This window comes from Triticum aestivum, chromosome 7B (assembly GCF_018294505.1).
Source record: "Triticum aestivum cultivar Chinese Spring chromosome 7B, IWGSC CS RefSeq v2.1, whole genome shotgun sequence".
Taxonomy (NCBI): domain Eukaryota; kingdom Viridiplantae; phylum Streptophyta; class Magnoliopsida; order Poales; family Poaceae; genus Triticum; species Triticum aestivum.
Window position 1 is genome coordinate 755,525,684 of NC_057813.1, and position 15,422 is coordinate 755,541,105.

General features: G+C 46.9%; 1 protein-coding gene and 1 pseudogene across 1 annotated transcript; one reads left to right on the forward strand and one right to left on the reverse strand.

Moving 5' to 3' along the window:
• Positions 1 to 2,360: 2,360 nt before the first annotated feature.
• LOC123158064 (disease resistance protein RPM1-like) lies at positions 2,361 to 7,656 on the forward strand (annotated as a pseudogene).
• Positions 7,657 to 7,956: 300 nt separating this feature from the next.
• Positions 7,957 to 11,729, reverse strand: LOC123158063 (transmembrane protein 53). The gene is made up of 6 exons (XM_044576200.1): positions 11,423 to 11,729; positions 10,638 to 10,769; positions 9,581 to 10,346; positions 9,388 to 9,493; positions 8,916 to 9,112; positions 7,957 to 8,440 (listed from the first exon to the last, which is right to left on the reverse strand). Exons 3-6 carry the CDS (start codon positions 10,228 to 10,230, stop codon positions 8,152 to 8,154), a joined length of 1,242 nt encoding a protein of 413 aa, XP_044432135.1. The 5' UTR covers positions 10,231 to 10,346; positions 10,638 to 10,769; positions 11,423 to 11,729; the 3' UTR covers positions 7,957 to 8,151.
• Between the last annotated feature and the right edge of the window lie 3,693 nt (positions 11,730 to 15,422).

Here is a 15,422-nt window from a genome sequence, read left to right on the forward strand (position 1 = left end):
ACGTCGAGCTTCTCGATCCACACGCCTCGCATCGAGAAACGCAATGCAAGTTTAAGGAGCCCAACGCTGTTGAGCTCATGCGCCAAGGTGACCTCGATCAGTGATCAGGGACCCCTGTCAACACCTAAGCAGCGCATGCAGCTCAGCTCATAGAAAGATGCAACCTCATTTGCACTTACAAAAACATCCACTTGTAGATCTCCCCCCTAATCAAAATATAAGACGATCTTTGCAGTTCAAAAGATAGAAACAAGCAAGAGTGAGTCAAACAATACTCAACGCAAGTCACGTGGATGGTGCAGAATACAATAGAAACCTGTGCAGAAGGCACGCATGCAGCAGCAGCCGGTAGAGGCGTGCCAAGCTCCTCGATCTGGACATAGCTTTCACTCAGGTCTTGATACTCGCTTCGTTTCTTTTTACTCTGCATATAAGATTTGGTCAAAGTCAAACTACACAAAGTTTGACCAAATTTATATAAAAAATTATGAACATCTACAGTACTAAAACTATATAGTATGAAAATATGTTTCATGGTGCATCTGAATATATTGATTTCATATTGTGAATGTTTATATTTTTAATATAAAATTAGTCAAACTCTATAATGCTTGACTTTGACCAAACCTTATATGCGGACTAAAAAGAAACGGAGAAGTACCAGCAGACGCACTCGCCCACCCTACTAGCTGGCTAGCTACTCTATACGCTCAGACGACTATCTGAGTGGCCGCGATCGAGCTGAACCAGATCGAAGACCCTCTGTCCCTTCTTGCTCATCTCCCTGGCGCCGACGCTCGTCGCGTCTTGGGGTCTCTCAACTAATTGCGAGATCAGCGGCTTTGATGATATCAACATTACACTAGCTCAAGGGAGCTTCATTTGAGTCAAACCAGAGAAGAACAAATCTTCTGCTGAAGGAGATCTGAGCGGTGGTGATCCACCTGAAGGAGAAGACCCTCCTGCGCCGCGCAAAAAAAAAGGTTGTTTTGAAATGAATAGTTGATTTTAGTCACACTGTATAAAAAACTAAAGTTACAGATTTGATGACTCGCAATAGAACCTTTGCCATATGAAGTGCATCGACATTGGCAACAAAGCCCTCGCTATTTATTTATTGAAAAAAAGGCCCACTCTATTTTTCTTAGCCCCTCTGTTTTTCTGCATCACGTGCTCACAATGAATTTATTTTGCCCCAATTACATTGAGCTCCTAACTCGAACCCATTAATCACATTTACACCTAATATTAAAGTTTGCTCAGATTCGTCCCTCTGCCCCTCTCTCTCACTTACAGGTAGACCCAACTGAAATAAATAAAAACTATTTCTCACAACCTTTCTCTCCTTGTGGACCACGGAACCCACTGTCAGGGTCAAAATTGGTCCACGCGTGGTCAGGCGAGGCTTGCGCGGCTCGGCCGGTGGCCGTTGTCGATGAGGGGCGGCACGCCTACGTGTGAGGACCAGGGGCGGGCTCGAGGTGGTCTGGTAGACGATGTGGAGGTGGCGGTCGAGGCGGATGGCGTCTAGGGGTAGCGCGCCTGCGTGTGAGGACCATGGGGGCGGGCTAGGGGCTGTCTGGCGGAGGGTATGGAGGTGGCGATCGAGGCACATGGCAGCCGACAGCGATGCCATCGAATAAATTTGCTCTGGTTTATATGAAAATCCGCCGTGTTCGCATGAATTTCGTCCGGTTAGTTGAAACAGTGTTTAGAAGGTATGCGAGCATCTTTGGATGGCCGGCTCTCGTATCCTTTTTTTTTTGGGCGGCTCCTATATCCTTGTCTGCGAACCGACGCAGAAGCAAATTTACAGTTCTGCGTTGGAGATGCACTTACTATTAGTTGTCTATATGCTTAGACACAAGGACAAATTAGGTAATCACTTAACTCTTGGCATTCTTGTTTCCGTTGAAGCCTCGTACAACTTGCTCCATTTGATATACAGGCGATCGTACAATGAAACTGCCGACCCACAAACGAACATGTAGACTTGTCCTGTTGCCGAGGCATCTTCACATGTGGATACTCAGTGACCTAGGATGGCACCACTCACAGCTCACGAGTCTCTCTTGAAGAAGGTAAAAGAAAACATTGAAGCCTGGCAGGTTGACGTTATCGTTGGAATCGGATGCGCAATTACCCTGGGCGAAGAGCCGGCTCGTCTAAAAAACGGTTCACCTTTCTTGGTTGATGAGCCACCCGCGTGCACGGCCCAGGAATCACGCGCAGGTTGTCGTGTTTACAGACACTTCACAATTGCTTTAGATCGACCCTTTGTTTTGCATTGAGCATTCGCAGTCCCAACTCCATCACAGTTTTCACTCCCACAAACTCATAGGAAAAAAGAGAGCCAAGCCATGGAGTCCACGGTGCTGAGCGTGGGCAAGTCCGTGCTGCACGGAGCGCTGAGCTACGCCAAATCTGCGGTGGCGGAGGAGGTGGCTCTGCAGCTAGGAGTCCGGCGGGATCAGGTCTTCGTCACCAGAGAGCTGGAGATGATGCAGGCCTTTCTCATGGCCGCGCATGAGGATACTCTCCAGGATTTTGCCGTTCGTCTGGACAGGCACAGGCAATCATGGTGGCGTATCCCCCGTACGCTGCTGGATAGGCGCCATGTGGCCAAGCAGATGAAGGAGCTCAAAGCCGATGTCGAGGATGTTAGCCAAAGGAGCATGCACTACCACCTCATCAAGGGCTCTGGCTCTGGCTCCAAGCCTGCCGCCACCGGTGGGCAATCTGCTGTTCTAGGAGAAACCATGTCTGGCATGGAGGAGTCAAGGCGGCAGCGGGAGAAATCAAAAGTGAATCTCGTCCGATTGCTCAACAAGAGGGACGACAATAACCTCAAGGTGATTGGGGTGTGGGGAACAAGTACTGTTGACTTTGAGATTGAGGGTAGTACATCCATCATCAAGAGGGCCTATGATCATTTGAAGAGACACGGCAAGTTTGATTGTTGTGCCTTTATAAGGTTGATGTCGGCATTCAATCCAATGGAGTTCATCCAAAACATCATTAGGCAGTTATATGTAAGCCTTCTTCAAGAGTCCAAGCAAAGTGAACAGGCATCAATGGAGGCCCAGATACTGAGGAGAATGCAGATGAACAAGGAAGAAGAAGATGATCTCATTGACGAGTTCAAGGGATACCTGAAGGAAAAGAGTTATCTGGTTGTGTTGACGGATGTCTCTAGCATCGAACAGTGGGATCAGATAAAAACATTATTTCCACACAACAAGAGAGGGAGCCAAATCATGGTTTTCACACCACAAGTTGAAGTTGCAACTTTATGTGTAGGTCATGAGAGCTTAGAACCAGAGCACAAGCAGTTGTCTTCTGATGAGACTCTTTATGCTTTCTACGAAAAGGTAATATTATCATCTGCTAACACTACCTCCGGGTGTTCTTCTGGTTTGTTCGATTCACACATCAAATTTGTGATTTCATTTGTACTGATAGCTTGATTAATACTCCCTCTGTCCCAAATTAATTGTCTTAGATTTGTCTATATATAGATATATAGATGTATCTAACAGAAAAACGTGTCGAAAAACATCTGTATCTAGATGTATCTAACACAAACACGTGTCTAGATACATCTGTATCTAGATGTATCTATACAAATGTAAGACAACTAATTTAGGACAGAGTTAATAGTTCTCAATGCATATATAAACATTTATCTTATCCAAGTTTTATCAATGTTATATAACTTATATGGTTCTACACAGTTAAGGTCCACACAATGTCTCTAATTAAGAGGTAACTAAACTCCTTGATATTCATACATATTTTGGGAACTTCTGGAATTTTACAGTTTCCGGATTTAAAAATAGACGTGCATATATATACCTGCTTCCACCTAAACAACTGAGTTAATTATGCCTTCCGTTGTCTGAATGAATACACCATTGAGCTGCAAATTATAAGGATATTGTGTGTGTGGCTTGCTAGAGATAAAAGAATAACAAAAAGTATCATGGAGAAAAGAAGACATCAAGTAATCATGATTTGTTTGATTGTGTATAGGGTTATCCTGAGGAGGAAATATCACCGGAGCCAATGCCAAGCCCAAATGCGACAACTAGTGGGACCAACAACTCCATGGACAGAAATGGCATTACTCGCATCGACACGATGCTGTTTGCTGCTTTGGAGGAATCTCAGCTCATCGGGCGAGTGAATGAAAGATCTGAAATCATCGAACTAGTTTCAAATAAACATGGACAAGAACTTCAGGTGATATCATTATGGGGAATGGGTGGTCTTGGGAAAACCACACTAGTCAGAGATATATATCAAAGCCAAGAGATCAGTCAAATGTTTGAGGCACGTGCTTGTGCCACTGTCATGCGTCCTTTCAATTGTGAGGAGCTTCTTAGAAGCTTGGCAATGCAGTTTGGAAATGTGACAGATCTGAGAGGTTATTTAGATGGAAAGAAGTACTTGATTGTTCTCAATGACATACATCTGCTGCCGAATTTAATGCCATAATACAACATTTGCCCAAAACAGCGGGAAGTTGCATCATAGTCACCACAAGGGAAGAGAGTATTGCTAAGCACTGTTCAAATGTGGAAGGAAATGCACGGAAGCTCAGCACCCTGAATTATGATGACGCTCATATTCTTTTGATGAGGAAGGTATAAGCAAAGTAGCATTATGTTCAATTAATTATCTTTTTGTTAGTCCATCTTGTTAAAATTAGAGTGTCATTGGGAACCTATGTGGTCAGGAAAACTCATACAGATACATAATACCTTTATGAATATTTACATCAAATAGATAGAACTAAGTGACTGCATGTTGACGCTGATAAATAAAAAGTGACATTTATATATAACTGGTATCATGCAATACATCCAATAGTAATAGTTAAGTACAGGAGTATTACGAGGCATTAGACAATGCCATAACTTGGTGCATCATTAATCTGTAATTTTAAAATTAGAACCCAATTATTGGTGTAGATCACTTTTTCAGATCGCCATGGAAGCTATATCCTCAAGAATTCCTGGCCTCTTTTCTAATTTCAATAGTGTTTATGTGAAATAGCAGGTCTCAGAGAAAAGGGTGTTTTTCATATTATGGAAAACCGTGTTTTAATGTCATCAGTTGTTTTATACTTTCATATTCATTATATGTGAGTAAAAAAAATCACGTCTAGTGTATATTGATTTGTATTGGATTAATGTAAAGTTGATTTGGTAGACCAACTTGTTTGTTAAAACGATTTCAACAATGCTTTACACACATATTCTCAACCGTAAGCTAGGTAATTTGTTACAGAGGTGCATTTGCAATACTTTGTTTTCCTATGCTGAGAAATATTATTTTCATAAATCTCAGGTATTTAAGGAGACTGTAAATTTGGATGATGAGCTAGTTGAACAAGAAGAACTGATTCTGAAGAAATGCAAAGGGCTTCCTCTTGCAATAGTAGCTATAGGTGGATTTTTGGCAAACCAACCAAAAACAACTCTAGAATGGAGAAAGTTTAATCAGCATCTTAGTACTGAGTTGGAGATGAATCCAGAGCTTGAGACCATAAGAGCAGTTCTTCTTAAAAGTTATGATGGTTTACCCTATCATCTTAAGTCATGTTTTCTGTACCTGGCCATCTTTCCTGAAGACCATGAGGTTAGCAAGCGACGGTTGGTGCGTCGGTGGATTGCGGAGGGTTATTCAAGGGAGATGCGTGGAAAATCTGCGGAGGAAATGGCTAGTAGCTATTTCATGGAGTTTATAAGCAGAAGTATGGTCCTACCATCTCAACGATCAATGTATAGTAGAAAAGGAATTGACTCATGCCAAATCCATGACCTGATCCGTGAAATAATCATCTCAAAGTCAATGGAGGAAAATCTTGTTTTAAGGCTAGAGAGAGGATGTATCTTGGACTGCCAAGGGACTGGACGTCACCTCGTTATAAGCAGCGATTGGGAGGGAGATCAGAATGAGTTTGAGAGTTCAGTAGACCTATCTCGCATAAGATCATTAACAGTGTTTGGGGAGTCGAAGCCATTTTTCATTTCTAAAAAGATGAGGTTGCTGCGAGTGCTAGACTTAGAAGGTGTATCAGGTCTATTTGATCATCACCTTGTGCACATGGGCAAGCTTCTTCACCTCAAGTACCTTTCTTTGAGAGGATGTATGGAAATTTATTATTTGCCAGATTGGTTGGGTAATCTCAGGCAACTTGAGACACTGGATATTAAAGGTACGCAAATATTCAACCTGCCAAGGACCATCATCCGGCTTAGTAAGCTACGACATATCTTTGCTGGGGCAAACATTAGAGGCTGTGGGGATATGTCAGATGTAAGCAGGCTGCGCAGTATGTGCATTATGCCCTTATTCTCTATGCTTTGTTGCCTAGCATGTTGCAGACCTCAGTTTCTCGATAGGATAATGCCTAGAACTGGAGCACACTGGAACAGGCGTGATATATGCACTGCGCTCTGCTGCGGCCTGATGCCTGCTGTGCTAATGCGTCTAAGTGTACATGGTGTTACAATTCCAAGTGGGATCCACAAGCTGAAAGCCCTACAGACACTGGATGCAGTGAACATCGCAAGGGGGAGGCCACTCTCGATGACATAAAAAGACTCGCTCAATTGCGCAAGTTAGGAGTGAGTGGCATCAACAAGACAAACGGCCAAATGTTATGTTCAGCAGTTGCTGGTCTCAGCCGCCTCGAGTCATTGACGATGAAGCCACAAAAGGAATCAGGTCTGTGTGGATGTTTGGATGGAACGGCCTCACCTCCAAAAAACCTAGAGTGCCTCAAGCTGATCGGCAACTTGGGCAAACTGCCCGAATGGATCATGGGGCTGAAAAATCTCTTGAAGCTGAAGCTATGGGGCTCCAGGATATTGGAGCATGATTCTGACATGCAGGTCTTAGGCAAGCTACCCAACCTGACCTTCCTGAGTCTACGTGACAAGTCATTCGTGGGCGAACAGGTCCACATCAAGTTCCATAGGGAGGAATTCCCAAGTCTAGTGGTGCTGGAAGTCTATCGGGAAGAGGAGGTCAAATCGTTTGAGTTTGAACAAGGAGCAACCCCTAAGCTTGAGCTGTTGCGGTATTGTGGAGACCCTTCACAGTGCATCGCCAGGTATTTTCTTGGGCTACAATATCTCCCAAGCCTCAGGGAATTCATGCTCAGCGACTACTATCGCTACTATAGGAGTGAACACAAGGATGACTTCCTGGGCGACTTGCAGGCCCAGATTTCCCAGAATACAAATCGGCCCGTTCTGAACCGTGCTATTAATTTCCGTTGAACCGGCGACGTAACCCGCACATTTTTATAGATTTTAGGCAGCGACACGACATCGTCAGCAGCTCTGAATCATGAAAAGGCCTGTCAGGCAGCTCGATGGAGGATACCACGGTGAAGGCGGCAATCGCCATGGCAAAGAGGGTCCGACGGAAGGGGGACCGAGGATGCCATCCTGCCTGCTGCCTCTCAACAAGGAATCAGGCTCTGCCAATAAGTAGGAGCTGGTGTCTGATATCAACAATGGCACATACTCTGCTCTGCATGGCAATTTGTACTGCAAACCACCAACAAATACTCTGCTGGATGGCAATTGGTACTGCAAACCACCTAGCATCGATCTCCAATCAACACATTTGAAAAGTTGGAAAGAGTATTGCATTCAGCAACTCTGAATCATGAAAGATTCCCTGTGATCTGAGTTCAGAATTTCCTTTGGCCATTAAAAGATTTCTGAATATTTTGAGAATACCAGAAACAGCTCAATGTCCCGTGAACATATAATGAAAAAAAATATATGCTTCCCTCAGTAGCCACGGGAAATTTGCAGGATCACAGACACAACCACACACAGAGAGACAGTAATCAGTCATCAGAGTATGCACAAAGAAACCAGGCACATCTCCCATCCACACAAATAAATGGTTTCTGCACTGGAACCAACAGCAAGCAAGCCAACCACAATTTTGTTTTGCTTTTCTTCTCACGTTTTTTACAGTTGTGCCTCCTAACATAAACCCACAAGCGAACCAACAAGGAACGAGTAAATTGGGTCAGATGTATAATTAGCCGATGTATTATAATCCTGGTACATTTCAATGGATCACCAGGAAAGAATATGTTGGTATTGCTGCAGAAACACCCTATGCAGACGGTGACGGCGACGAGGAGTCCTCGCGTCGGGCCAGCACGCAGTCCTCCAAGAAGTTGGTCAGCTGAGAGGTGTAGAGCCCCGGATTGCTGCGGTAGTGGTCGACGTGAGGGGATGATACAAAGTCGCACGACCTAACCTCACACCCTGCTTTTCGTTGCCTCTCCACAAATGACTCCACTGACTTCGCTGGGATAACCCGATCGGCAGAGCTGTATATGTATAGCTGAGGGCAGTTTGGTTGGTTTGAGGACAGAAGCTCCATAACACCAGACAGCCTCCTGTAAGTAAAAATATATGAGATGTTGATTAACTGAACCATGTAGTCATGTAATGCTGCATTTAGGACATGTTATATGACATCTATAACAGGTAATTCCTTATTATTTGTGATCAAATGTCAGGTATAACATGAGGCATGCCATTTTGGGGAACAGAAGTACTGGTGCAATCACATGCATGGTTTTTACTGAATGTGCAACAGATTCTATGGCATTCGTACACTCTCTGTAACAGGTCTTTTGTTATCAAAGCTCTGTTACAACATGAGCCATGGTGGCATTTGGCAAGATATAATCAATGATGACGGGAATACTGATGACTCATCAAACAAACAATGAACTCTTCTATGAGTCAGATGCCATGCCTCACATTTAAAAACAGATGTACTGAAAAGGCTTAGAGAATTTGGATATTGTCCACAAGGCTGAAAATGCACAGAACTCCTACTACTGCATATGTGGATGAGCTGCATACCTATTTACGGCCGGATAGTTCAGAACAAGATCAAAAAACTTTTCCAATGCAGATAGTAGAACCGCCTCGGTAGCTGCTGGTCTGATATCTTTGTGAGACTCCACAACTACGACGTCAGACCTTGTATTTGGTGCAGTGCCTTTTGTTGCCACACTGTGTTTCTTCATGATAGCAGCTGAGAAACCTAGAGCCCACACCTAAGTTCAGAAAAAAGAACACAAAAATTAAATAACAAGCAATGTTTATGTTCGAACAAACCGTTGTCCTGCGTGGTGTTCAAAAATAACAATTGAGGAACAGAGTAAATGACAGATATGCAAATAAGAAGGATAAAACACAACTGACAACACATTCGTTCAGCATAATAAACAACAAACTTTGGATGTGCAGAATTTACAAAGAGGATATTTTTATAGGATTTCAATAAACACCTAATACCATTCAGGTATGTGAGGTTAGCTACAGTTTTTACCTGAGAGTCCGGAACAGCAACAGGCGCTGAATCGATTATGGAACCCTTGATTTTCTCCACTGCTGAAGGATCCTGCCGCTGCAAGTTCTCCAGTATTACGCCATAGCTACAGCAGCAACACAAAGCCATAAATAAGCTTCAAAACTTCAGTTAACTGTTAAAGGCGAGAAATCCAAAGAAACTGCGCACATACCAAAGCCAGCCGGTGTTACTGAAAGTGTGGAAAACAATCTTCTTCCCGTCCTCCTCCCTGACCCAATCACCAAGATGTTCAGAGAGCATCTCCACGTTCTTCTCAGCCTTCCCTCCGACATTATAGCTGACGATGTCGGACATGGGGAGGGTGAAGGTGACGGCATGGAAACCCCTGGAGGTGTACCAATCGGCGTATCTCTTCAGGTGCTTCTGCTTCGAGCCAAGCCACCCGAGCAGAACAACCACCGTCTGGGACCTGTCAGGCGAGCCGCTGCACGCCCTCGGGTCCGGCAGATGCCAGCGGTACAGAGCATCCGACGAGGAGGAAGGGATGGCCGGTAACGCCGCCTCTTGTTCCGACGAGGTCTTGGCAAACTTGGCGTACTGGTACACCGTCTGGATGACCGGCAGGGACGCGACGGGCGCCTTGGCCGGATCGAAAGCCTGGAGATTCCGCGGCATGAACTGCAGACCGGACAGCGGCGGGGCTGAAGGGGCTGTGTTGGCCTCTGGTTTGCTGGCGGGAAGCGACACGACATCGTCGGGGAGCCTGTGGTGGTGGGAGAGTTTGTCGGGCAGCTCGATGGAGGAGACGGCGGCGAAGGCGGCGACCGCCATGGCGGAGAGGGGCCGGTGGAAGGATGCCATGTCCCTTTTGGTGCCTCTCAGCAATCAATCAATCAATCAGATTCTGCCAATGATGATGAGGAGGAGGAGGAGGAGCTGGCGTCTGTTATCTGCTTGTCCTTCCTTCCCCTGCTGCCCTGAGTCATCATATAAGAAGAAGAAGAAAAGGCAATGGCAGAGAATGAGATTGAGCTGTCGGTCCTGGCACGCAGGCGGTTGGCGTAAATCGAGTTGAATTGAAGTGGATTCAATTCAAGCGCTGAAAACAGGGGAGGAGAAAACATGTGTGCCACGAGATTTGTGTGCCCCAGCTCGGCCAACAAACCCGGACCGTGTGTGTCCTACACAGCTACACGTCCTTGTCAAGGTCAACAACACATGTGGTGTAATATAAGAAAAAGATTGGGAATTTGTTGGTTGCTGCTTACCTGGTTGGTCTCCTGGCTGTGGGTGGCCGGAGAAGTTGGGGGCGGCGGAATTGTGGGGTGGCTGCCAAGGTTGGGGTGGGTTGACAGCCGAGCCCCGTGGACGGCAGCCGGTGCCCGCCTGCTTCCTTGCTCCTGCAGCAGCCAATAATTAATTTGACAAGAGAGAAACAATTGCAGGTGAGCCTCTTGATTTGTAATATAAATCTGACGAAATCGTGAAACAAAAAGGTGTAATCTGAGTGGTCTGCCTCGTGGCATCCACGGCCACAAGGAGGATGGGTCGCAAAACAGAAGTGATGCTATCTTTTTTATTTTTGTTGAACGGGATGGAAGAGGGGACGGTGGGCCGTTGGGGCGTGACTGGTGACAGCGATGGATAGATTTGCGTGCGTACGCGGCCCGCGCTGGCGTCAAGGTTGCTCGGAGGGATTGGGGGAAAGGGAAAGGGGAAAAGAAAGAAAGAAACGCGCTTTCGCTTTTCCTTGCTCCGCCATTGCTGGACAAGCTGGAACAGGGGAGGGGAAATCTTGATCTTTTTCCTTTCCAGGAAAGCTGGAGGAGGAAGAAGTAGAAGAATAAGGCAAATTTCTTCCGGGGAGCGGAAGTGGTGGATTCGAGCAGCGGCGAGGTTGGGGAAGGGGCGCCGGCGCCGGAAACCAAATCGAAACCGTGGAAAACGCCGGGAGGGGATTCGGCTGATTCCTGCGAGGAGAAGGGATCCAATCCAAACCAAAGCACAAGGATGCGGTGGTGTGGGAAAGAGGGAGGAGGATGAAGCTACGTACCAGGGAGGGAGCGGTGGAGGCAAGGAAGGAAGGGGATGAATCTGCAGGGGAATCCGTCTCTTCTTCTTGCGGTGTGGGATATACAGCAATCTGGGGAGGGGAGGAGATAAAAATAGGCGGCCAAATTTGAAGGGGAAGGGATGGGATTTGGGGGCGGCGGCCAGGTCCCGGTTTGAAGGGAATCCGGGAGGGAGGGCGACGGCGGCGGCGCCGTCGCTGCGACGCTGCCCTACCGGGGAGGGGAGGACCTCTGACCAGACCCAGACCCGGACCCGGCCCCCTCCTCTGACTCTGATTTTGGGTTGTGCGTTCCAAGTTGGTTGGATTGAGTTGAATGGAATGGAATGGGGGGGTCCGTCTTTCCTCTCCCAAGTGAACAAATATCCCACGGAATATGCCTTGGTCCATGGACGGACACCCAAGACGTGCACCGGCCTATGCATCCATCCCATCCGTCCGTCTCTCGTCCATTTGGCACCGTCCCTCGCTCGCTCCTTTCAACTGCACGTAAGGCCAACTCCACCGCACGACCCCATATTGTCCGCGCGTCGTCCGTTTAAAGTAAAACGGACAAACCAGACGGCCAAGCACACAGGCGTAAGCGGACTTTTGTCCGTTTTATGTCCGTTTTCGACCCATCCCGGATCCAAGTTTGCACCGCTTTTGGGATAAAACTGGTAGCACGGGGACACGCGGGCCGTCTGCGCGTGTCCTCCCCTGGCACGCCCGTCGGTGGCACAGGGACGCCTATTTCTATCCCTCTCCCTCCCTCCGGCCACACCACCTCCACTCTTTCCCTTGCCACCGCTGCTGCCATTGCAGTCGTGCAACTCGGACGCGCGCTCGCCCAGCCCCTTCCCCTCGGCGCCCCCAAGTTGCCCAACCACGTTCACCTGGTTTGCGCACCCGCCGGTCGGATTTGGGGCGGATCCGGTCGGTCTTGATGGTCCACCAGCAGATACACGAGTTGTAGTCGGTCGGGCTCGGTGCTAGCCCAAAAGCTCGTCGGTGCACCGTTGCCACTCATTAAGTGCAACCACTGCCCAAAGAAGGTCTTGCACCGCGTGTCTACAACGCCGGAACACCCCGGATGGGTGTTCATCAAGTGTTTAACGATGGGGTATGTGTTCTTTGTAGCTTCGATTTGTGCTCTATATTTGACTAGTTGTGCTAACATCAAATTTTATTGTGTAGCATGGATGTAAGTTTTGGTATTGGGAAAAAGAGTACATCGATATATTGATAGAGCGCAATTTAGTAGATGTTCGTGCACTTTTAGCTAGCATAGATGCTGATGAGACAAGTGCACTTGTTGCTAGATTAGAAGTTAGACACGAGAATAAGTGTGAGCAAGCAACATCGACTTCTTTAGACTCGAAGAAGAAAGAAGAACGCAAGATCGAGCCTCCTCCGCAGATCAACAATGAGTGCATCGAGAAGGCACTAATCCAACTTACAAGAGCAGTTATGAAAGTTTGATATCTTCTGAAATGTACTTTTGTGGTTCTTGTTTTCTTTGGGCTTGCTTTTCTTGTCAAAATTTGGTGATGTATTCCCATGTACCAAATATGAATGATGAAAAAAAGTCAAGGGCTTGCAAAGAAAAATGTACGCACACAGGATGCGTCCGCGCGTTGGGCGCACGGCCACCGCATACCAGAAAATGCCCGGACACGACCCCATTGCCCCACCCAAAAGGACAGAATCCGGGAAAAATGGACGTCCGTTTGGGGCCGCGCGGTGGAGTTGGCCTAAACAGCATCTCCACCATGAAATTATTCTTCAAAAGAAGATCCCAACAAATGGTTATTGAGGTTGTCTCCAAAATGCGAATCAACTTGTGGTTGAATGATTAGGAGAACAGTAGTACCCAACCCACCCGGGTTCAAGTTTGTCAACATGTATTATTCTGCTTTGAATCAGTTGCCACTCACGAGCACATTGCTAGCATAACAGCATTACAACCGGGCACCTCAAACGGCCGGCCTGACCGGCACCCCCTCAAATCCAGCCCAAATGTACAGCAGATACGGGGCGCGTCCGCCATGTCAGCCCCAACAGGCCTACCCCACCACAAATGGCAACAATTTCACCCCCCCCCCCTCCCCGTCAACCAACCGGATCCATTTGCTCTCTCCTCGCTTCTTCCTCCTCCATGACGGACAGCTCGCAACTCCGCCACCACCCTTGCTCCGCAGCTGTTCCAAGCCTCTGCGTCGCCAGCACCGGTACATCAGTCGTCTCCCCTGTGCTAACCGCCGGGGACGCCCCCGTAGTATGTCTGGCAACTCTCGGGTTGCCCTTGAGCTGTATCTGTTCGACACGTTGTCCGATCCAGTTATTTGTAATTTATTTGTAGGCAAAACGATGAGTTCTGATGCTTCGTCGGATGAGGAGTATGGACCGACAAAGCTTGATCAAATTGTTCAAGATGACTTCTTTCATTTGTCGGATTTGGACGAAGAAGTGGACATGATCATGTTCATGAGCATGCAAGAGGAGATGGACCGGTAGGTGGAGCATATCCTCAACTTCAAGGGCTCAATCAAAGGCAGAGGAGTGGTCAATCGGGATAGGGTTTCTCGCCTTTTTGGATTCGAGAACCATTGCTTTTGCGCATTGTGGAGCACATGATGACTACTTCAACCTCAAAAGGGATTGTTGTCGGCAACTTTCTTTCTGTGCTAAGCAGAAATGCACGGCTTCTCTGAGAATGCGTACACTTGGTACTGCAGCAGATGACGTTTGTGAGATGGTCTAGATGGGGGAGAGCACATGCCTAAATACTACTATCAAGTTTGCCTGCACCATGGTGCAAGTGTTTGGAGCAAAGTATCTGGGAGAACCAAATGAGCGGAACACATAAAAGTTGTTGGCTATTGGAGAGGCCAGAGGGTTTCCAGGAATGATCGGATCAATCGACTGCCTGCATTCACAATGAAAGAACCGCCCCAAAGGTTTGCAGGGAATGTATCAGGGTTACACCAAAGAGGCCACCATCATACTCGAAGTGGTGGCATCACATGACTTATGGATTTTACGTGCTTCCTTTGAAATGTCGGGTTCTCACAACAACATCAACGTGTTTTAACGATCTCCCGTGTTCAATAGGCTTTGTAACGGGGAATCAGTGCCGTGCAACTACACTGCCAACGACCGTGACTACAACATGTGATACTATCTTGCCAATGGCATCTATTCTCAGTGGTTGGTGTTTGTGAAGGCTATATCCGAACCACACGACAACAAACAAAGCCACTATGCAGCAGTGCAGGAAGCAGCTAGGAAGGATGTGGAGAGGGTATTCGGAGTGCTCCAAACTCGTCGGTAAATTGTTCGTGAAGTTGCAATGATGTGTAAATCAGAAACTTTCTGGTAGCTCGTGACAAAAACAAAAACGTGCAAACCGGCCTATCTACGGATTTGGTCTACACTTTATCCGTTTGGGTCGGCTTGAAGCACGGCGCCCCGGCCTTGTCCGCCCAAATCAGGTGGTGCGCCCAATCGACCGACCCATTTAGTCTGCATGGCTGCATTTTTTTCAAATAAAACATATTTTACACAAACAATACAGAATTCTTGGCCATATTTCCGCCGACGTAGGTGCCAGCATGGAAAAAGGTTGCCTCTCCTGGCCATACTTCATCTCGACATAGATGCTAGCGGCTAGCATACATGCCAACACGCCAAAAGTGGCCTCTCTTGGTCATAGTCATGCCGGCATACCAGCTAGCAGCCGATATACATGCTAGCACACAAAAGAATCTCCTCTCTCGGGCATAGATCGTGCATCTCGATGGTAGATCTTTTTCTATGCCGGCATAAAAAATTTATATCTCCGCCATAGTTCATCCATCAATCTCGAGGATCTCCTTTTGCTTTTGCTCGAACCAAACTCTTTTTCTTCGGACACCTTGCTTAAGTCCATCGTCATGATCTCCACTTCTTTCGAGATCCGCGCGAGTTTCAACTCATCAGCTTTTGCCTTGGCATACCTCTC

Excerpts from the sequence above, each read along its gene's own strand:
- LOC123158063 (XM_044576200.1), bottom strand. The coding sequence starts at position 10,230 with ATGGCATCCTTCCACCGGCCCCTCTCCGCCATGGCGGTCGCCGCCTTC. Across the intron at positions 9,494-9,580 it reads AGTAACACCGGCTGGCTTTG|CTATGGCGTAATACTGGAGA; the intron begins GTATGTGCGCAG and ends TTGCTGCTGTAG. Across the intron at positions 9,113-9,387 it reads TTGCTGTTCCGGACTCTCAG|GTGTGGGCTCTAGGTTTCTC; the intron begins GTAAAAACTGTA and ends TTCTGAACTTAG.